Genomic DNA, 7,517 nt, shown 5'->3' with positions numbered 1-7,517 from the left:
TCCTCCTTGTCTCTGTAACTCATGGACCTCCTTGTCTCTGTAACATCTGGTCCTCCTTGTCTCTGTAACTCATGGACCACCTTGTCTCTGTAACATCTGGTCCTCCTTGTCTCTGTAACTCATGCTCCTCTCTGTAACGGCCTTTAAGCCCCCCTGGCTAAATCGTATTCTATTCAGTTTGCCTATGTGTGTTTATAGGCTATTTTGAATACCCTTGTATGTCAGAAGTTCAGTTTCCTTTTTTTGCAATAAAAACTGGAAGGAGTCACTGTTAGACAGGAAGGAGTCACTGTTAGACAGGAAGGAGTCGCTCTTAGACAGGAAGGAGTCACTCTTAGACAGGAAGGAGTCACTGTTAGACAGGAAGGAGTCACTCTAAGACAGGAAGGAGTCACTGTTAGACAGGAAGGAGTCACGCTTAGACAGGAAGGAGTCACTGTTAGACAGGAAGGAGTCACTCTTAGACAGGAAGGAGTCACTGTTAGACAGGAAGGAGTCACTGTTAGACAGGAAGGAGTCATTGTTAGACAGGAAGGAGTCACTCATAGACAGGAAGGAGTCACTGTTAGACAGGAAGGAGTCACTGTTAGACAGGAAGGAGTCACTCTTATACAGGAAGGAGTCACTGTTAGACAGGAAGGAGTCACTCATAGACAGGAAGGAGTCACTCTTAGACAGGAAGGAGTCACTAGGCTCGTTCGAGATGAACTGCGCCTCGCCTGTAAAGGGGACGAGAGCAGGCGGCAGCAGCGGGGGCGGGGAAAAAAAGCTGCGGTAAAGTCGGACAGTTTCCATCCGATTCCAGCCGCCTTCAGACTGGACAGGAAGTGACATAAACACTGTGGTGCGATTCCGATTTAATAAAATATAACCAGACCCACATATCAGCTTGTACAGTCTCCAGTTGTTTTAATTATAACAGAGTAGCTGTCAAAGTGCTCTACATGTGATCTGTTGCTGATTTTAATTAACAACACACTGTAGATGATCCGTGATCTGATCAGATTTAGTTTCTCTGACTTCTAAACGTCACTATCAGCCACACAACACGTGTTCTGTACAGAATAAGTCTTCCAATCAGACACATAGCAATTAAAATCCCTCCGATTCAAAAACTATAAAAAGTTTATATTAAACGTCATCGTGGTTTAAACCAATCAGGTGTTAAATCAGCTGAGAAGCCGGCGTTTCCCAGCATGCTCTGGGTCCGCCTGGGTCTTGCAGTCGGTGAAAAGCAACTGCGCCGCCTGGTCTCAGAACTGCGTCCGCCTTGCTCTCGTGAGATTACCGTTGCCCACGTGTGCATGACGTCAGAGCAAGTCGGGATCCAGTCGGACAGAAATCTAACCGGCATGCAACGGGCGCCGATCGCCGGTGATCGATTCTGCGCGGACCTGGCTCATCTCGAACGAGCCTACTGTTAGACAGGAAGGAGTCACTCTTAGACAGGAAGGAGTCACTCTTAGACAGGAAGGATTGTTCACACACCAGAAGATTTTGGCAAAACCTCAGCAGATCATTGACCACATCTATAAAGACTTTGCCTTGTTGGAGAAACAGTCACGCTTAGACAGGAAGCAGTCAAGCTTAGACAGGAAGGAGTCACAATTAGACAGGAGAACTTTTTCCAATCCACAGACAGAAGAAGAACTCAGACTATTGCAGTAAAAGTATTAATACCACACTGTAAAAATGCTCTATTACAACTCTCTCTCTCTCTCTCTCTGTCTGTCTAAGTCTCTGTCTCACCTGTCTGTCTCAGCTGTCTGTCTCTGTCTCACCTGTCTCTTTGTCCGCTCCTCGCTGAAGGCCGCCAGCAGGACTCCTGATTGGTTGAGGGAGGAGAAAGAGAACAGAAGCTCCGCCTCCTGACCGAGTGACGGCGCAGCGATCTGAACAAAGCCGCCGGCCAATAGGGAGACACTGCGAACCGCCTGACAGGAAACAGGAAACAGTTAGACAGGAAACACCTCATGACAGGAAACAGGAAACAGCTAGACAGGAAGCGTGTGTGGAGGTTACCTCGAGGACGCAGCCCTTGCGGACGCCGTACGCGTCCCTCAGCAGGTCGAAGTTGGACCGGGCGATCTCCACGTTCTTTATGCACCCCACGTAGGACCTAGAGACCACCTGTCGCCTAGCAACCGGAGAGAGACAGAAGGGAAAGGTGAGACCTGCGCTGTGACATCAAGGCATCTCCGTCTGGTGACATCACAGCCTCACCTGATTGGGCGGGAGGCAGGAAGCCCCCCGATGTAGATGGGGTCCAAGTCGGAGCGGTTCAGGTCCGAGGCCGAGCCGGGAGACTCCGCCTCCAACACCTCCTTCTCTGATGATTGGTCAGAAGGCATGATGGACAGGTAACCTGCACACACGCACACACACACACACACACACACATGCTGTATATATGCAGTATAAATAATACTTGAAGTATAGATAGTACTAGCAGTATAGATAATACTTGTAGTACAGATAATACTTGCAGTATAGATAGCTGGTGCATTCCCTGGTTGTTAAAGTAACTACATATACACAGTATGAATAGTACTAGTGTCACATACTATAGTATGTGACACTAGTACTATATTGGGGTACCTTTGCGCTTGCTCCTCTGCAGAGTGACCTTGTACCACACCCCCGTGTTGTACTTCCTGCTGGAGGTCAAGATTAGAGCCCCGGAGCCCAGGTCAAAGGTCAGGCGCACACGCCCCTCCACCAGCTCCATGGACAGGAAGTCCCTCTGCCGGAGACAGGAAGTGAGTTTTATTCTCCTTTCTTTACAGAGCATCTCTCTAGATAAGTTTCATCCACGTGTCCCTCTAATGATCTGGAGTTGGTAAAACCTCCTGAGAATAAATCTGGTGAAAGTGTGTTTCCATCCAACGGCTTTACAGCCAATAAGAACCTGTGGTGATGACATCACCGTCCAATGATTTTACAGCCAATAAGAACCTGTGGTGATGACATCACCATCCAACGGCTTTAAAGCCAATAAGAACCTGTGGTGATGACATCACATGCTGTTTTAGGGTCAGACTGGGACATCTGATTGGTTGGAGACATTTTAAGGTGTTTCCATTCATTTACACTGAATCACACAACAGACGTCTACCATCACATGATCATTATGGGACAACATCACATGATCACTATGGGACAACATCACATGATCATTATAGGACAACATCACATGATCACTATGGGACAACATCACATGATCACTATGGGACAACATCACATGATCACTAAGGGACAACATCACATGATCACTATGGGACATGATCACTATGGGACAACATCACATGATCAATATAGGACAACATCACATGATCATTATAGGACAACATCACATGATCACTATGGGACAACATCACATGATCACTAAGGGACAGGATCCATAGAGCTCATGTTCCAGCTGATAGCGACATATCGAGTTATAATAAGAAAACAACGACGCTATCAACACATCGCTATGACGATGCAGATCCAACTTGTCTTTTATTGCCCCCCCGGCACCGTCTGAGCATCTTCCATTGTCTCCAAGGACGTCCCACGGCTTGTCCTACCCTTTGTTGGCCATTTTCCTTCACGAGTTCCTGATAAATTAAATCCAGAAAGTCTCTCGTCTCCCCGTCCGTTCACATCCATCAGTCTTTGTCCCCCCTTGTGCGTGACAGAGAGGACATACTTGGGGACATGAACTACAACTTCTTCTTCTTCTGTGTTTTGTGGCGGGTTTTAACCATAAAATGATCATCATCATCAAGAAAAAATCTGAAGAGACCCCTGAGGTTGAGATTCATCAAATTTACTGTTTCCATAAAGCATTTTTCATCAATATCACTTCATTCAGATAAAAACATATGGATGGAACAGAGCTAGAGTTAGTGTTTCCTAGGGTTAGGGTGATGTGTGTGTGTGTGTGTGTGTGTGTGTGTGTGTGTGTGTGTGTGTGTGTGTGTGTGTGTGTGTGTGTGTGTGTGTGTGTGTGTGTGTGTGTGTGTGTGTGTGTGAGTGTCCGTCCTACAGTGTTGTTGGAGGCCAGGTAGAGCAGTAATCCGCCCGGCGACAGAGTTTTGAACAGCAGCACGATGGAGGTGGAGGTCGCTCGCAGAGACTTCTGAACCAATGAGAAGCCAGATCCATCAAAGTGGAAGGCCGTCTCCTCTGCCTGGGGACTGAGAGACAGAAAAACAGACAGACAGACAGACAGACAGAGAGACAGACAGACAGACAGAGAGACAGACAGCCCAGCCAGACCGGCAGGCAGGCAGGCAGGCAGGCAGGCAGGCAGGCAGGCAGGCAGACAGACAAACAGACAGACAGACAGAGGTTTGGGTTAAAACTCAGGATGGATGCCTCTTCAAGGTTGTTGACTCGAGTCAAGTGTATCTGCTGAAGGCTGTGTGTGTGTGTGTGTGTGTGTGTTTGTGTACCTGCTGAAGCAGCCTCCACACGCTCCGCTCCGGTGCTCGTAGTTCCAGAGTCCGATGTTCTTCTCGTTGAGCGAGGCTTCCCCCAGACAGCCGTGGAAGCTGTCGGCCCGCAGCGCTGCCGCCCGCCGGGTCTCCGCTCCGAGTCCTCCGACGTGGATCACAGAGTTCCTGTCGATGTCTAAAACTCGGGCCGGGCCCGGTGACGTCGCCGTCACCGCGGGCAACGGCGCCACCTCCGCCTCCAGCTGATGGACCGACAGAAAGACGTGGGCCCCGAACCTGCCCACATGTGACATCATCAGCATATTGTGACATCATCAGCAGATTGTGACATCATCAGCAGATCGTGACCTATGGGGTCCACATGCTGGATGTAGTGTCTGTCGGAGAGGATTTACCGCGTGGCATTGATTCTGGTCCACTTGTTGTTGCTGATGTCCAGTCCAGGAAAGTCCAGCCTGCTGCTGCCTGAGCCCACGTCCCACACCAAAGACACCTTCCCAGCATGCATCTCTACAGCCAGGAAGTCCACCTGAACACACAGACACACGGTAACGCAGAACAGTTAACATGCTGTAGGGTGGGACCTCTGTAAGTGCCCTTACATGTACTGTACACACTAGTGTAGTAGTGGGCACTAGTATAGTAGTACACACTAGTGTAGTAATATATACCAGTGTAGTAGTGTAGGGGCACTAGTGGCTTCCTTGACGCCCCCTCCGCAGGGCTGCCAACTTTTCCCAAAACCTTGGAGTGAGATTTGGGGGGGCCAACCCACATTTTGCCGTGTACAAAGCAATTTCTTTGGGTCTTTATCCTTCATGGTTTAAATTGGGATTTGTTATATGTGGCGGGATGGGGCTCTCCCTAGGGGGGTCTGGGGGTATGCCCAAAATAAACCATTAAATGGCACTTTCTGGAGAGTTTTTTTGCAAGAAAATGGAGAAATCAAGTCTTACATGATATGTGCAAACTGTAGGGTTAAGAGCCTTTGTGTTGTTGTAGTATCAACAGGTATTAGGGCATTTAGCATTTACACTATTTACATTATTAATTTCTTATGATATAAGAACTGACCCAGACAATGTGCCAAACATAATGAACCACATAAAGAGACAGGAGCATATGTCAGCAACAGCTGAGAAGATTTGGGTCTGTGGTGAACCGGTCCAGGGGTCCCTGCCTGGTCTAGGGACCAGGGACCCAAAGTTAAATTAATGTTGAGGGATCAACTAAGACCACTGAAATTCTAAAGAATGAGAACCATTGAGTTACATAAATTCTAATCCTTTAACCTTTGTGCCGAGGCTCAGTAATGTTTTGGCCCTCATCCTCTGGCTTGTTCATTTTATAAAACATCAAATTAATTATTTACAGTTTCCTTTAGAGATGAACAGAGGTTAGAGAAGCACAATAGTGGCCCAACGTTGCAGTATAGTACATATAGTATAGTATATATAGTTTTGTATCGTATATATAGTATAGTATATATAGTATAGTATATATAGTATAGTATAGCTCAGATGTGTTTCATCAGATTTTTGCTCATGTTTACAACTTTGTGCACATTCAAAATATAACTCCTCCCATCTCTGTTGTAGAGATCTGGAGAGTTGTAATATAGTATATATATACTATATATAGTATATATAGGATATATAGTATATAGTGTAATATAGTCTGCTGTGCATGTCATTGCTCCGCTGATATGGTGGATCTCATTCAGACCGTCTGGCAGACACAGAGGCCCATTCGGGTCTCTGGTCTCTGACTAGGTTTAGAGGAGGCTGTACGCTCCTCATCATCGGAGGTCTGCACAGATGCAACGCGTCACTGCCCCCCCACAGCAGAGCGGGTCCTCTAACATGAACTGAAGCTGCTACATTAGCCGGGATGGATCGTGAAAAAAATGTTCTCGGTTTGCGACATTTCGAAACTTCCACAGTCAGGGAGCGCTCTTGAACCCCTCACAGTCTCTGAAAGCACAACTAGTCGATCACGAGTGGCTCAACAGGTAGATCTATAGATATAGATATAGATCTATAGATAAACTCATCTTTCAGACATTTGACCGACCGGGTTGACACTTCAGCGTGAGACATCGGGGGTGTGGCGTGTGAGCGTGTGAAACCGGTTAAAAGCGTGTGTCTCACGGCCAATGGGTGAGAGGTGGCAGCCCTGCCTCCGTCATAAAAACACAAAATAGTGTTACACCTCTCGGTTAACATATGTGTGTGTTACTGTGGTGTTACTAATGTATGTGTGTGTTACTGTGGTGTTATTGACAAATGTGTGTGTTACTGTGTTGTTGCTAATGTGCGTTACCGTGGTGTTGCTGCCCAAGAAGAAGAGCAGGTTTTCGGGGCTGGTTGTCTTGACGACCAGACTCAGGGTGTTGAAGTTGCTGGAGAGGATCTGAGGCCGGTAGGAGCGAATGCAGTCTCTGTCGGCCTGCACCGCCACCTTAATCTGAGGATGACATCATCATCTTCACCATCATCATCGTCAAAGTCTGAATATTAAGAGTAAAAGTCAGAGTATTCCGAGTATTTTGAGTACCGAGGCGGCTTGGCGTCGGGCCTGCTCGATCAGCTCTCTGATGTCAGACAGGTTCCTGCTCAGAGATTCTCCCAGCATGCTCAGCGGCTTGATCCGCTCCATCAGACGCTCCGTACGATGCTCCGCCTCCTCCAGCTTACGCTGCGCATCATTGGCTGAACAGGAAAACAACAGCAAGGGTTACTAACCAATCACAAGCAAGAAAGTCTGTCTATGTGTGTGTGTGTGGGTGTCTGACCTGCAGTGTGTGTGTGTGTCACCAGCTGGTTGGTCTCCCTCACGGTGTTGTTGGTGTTGTCCACCACAGAAGAAGAGTGCTGCAGCTGCAGGTGGAGGCGGTGCAGCCGCTGCAGCGCCTGCTGGAGGCCGGAGGAGGCTGCAGCGGCCTGGAGCATCGCAGCATGGAGGAGGGGGGAGGATGCTGGGGGGGTTTAGAGAAAAACAGGTCAGAGAGACAGACAGGTCAAAGACAAACAGGTCAGAGAGACAGACAGGTCAGAGACAGACAGGTCAGAGAGA

The 7,517-nt window shown here is 48.0% G+C and overlaps 1 protein-coding gene across 1 annotated transcript in view; it reads right to left on the bottom strand.

The window, feature by feature from the left end:
* Nucleotides 1–375: 375 nt before the first annotated feature.
* LOC117939936 (laminin subunit alpha-1-like) overlaps nucleotides 376–7,517 on the bottom strand; it is an 8,419-nt gene continuing 1,277 nt past the window's right edge. Inside the window, exons 4-14 of the mRNA XM_034865334.1 lie at nucleotides 7,237–7,419; nucleotides 6,999–7,153; nucleotides 6,765–6,908; nucleotides 4,838–4,971; nucleotides 4,440–4,718; nucleotides 4,031–4,181; nucleotides 2,599–2,743; nucleotides 2,224–2,365; nucleotides 2,023–2,137; nucleotides 1,764–1,934; nucleotides 376–669 (exon numbers count right to left, since the gene is read on the bottom strand). Of these exons, the coding sequence (XP_034721225.1) occupies nucleotides 376–669; nucleotides 1,764–1,934; nucleotides 2,023–2,137; nucleotides 2,224–2,365; nucleotides 2,599–2,743; nucleotides 4,031–4,181; nucleotides 4,440–4,718; nucleotides 4,838–4,971; nucleotides 6,765–6,908; nucleotides 6,999–7,153; nucleotides 7,237–7,419 (1,913 nt within the window). The remainder of the gene's footprint in view (nucleotides 670–1,763; nucleotides 1,935–2,022; nucleotides 2,138–2,223; nucleotides 2,366–2,598; nucleotides 2,744–4,030; nucleotides 4,182–4,439; nucleotides 4,719–4,837; nucleotides 4,972–6,764; nucleotides 6,909–6,998; nucleotides 7,154–7,236; nucleotides 7,420–7,517) is intronic.

Source organism: Etheostoma cragini, unplaced genomic scaffold (genome assembly GCF_013103735.1).
Source record: "Etheostoma cragini isolate CJK2018 unplaced genomic scaffold, CSU_Ecrag_1.0 ScbMSFa_1485, whole genome shotgun sequence".
Classification (NCBI taxonomy): Eukaryota; Metazoa; Chordata; class Actinopteri; order Perciformes; family Percidae; genus Etheostoma; species Etheostoma cragini.
The sequence above is the reverse complement of the archived record's forward strand: the minus strand, read 5'-3'. Positions and strand labels throughout refer to the sequence as shown.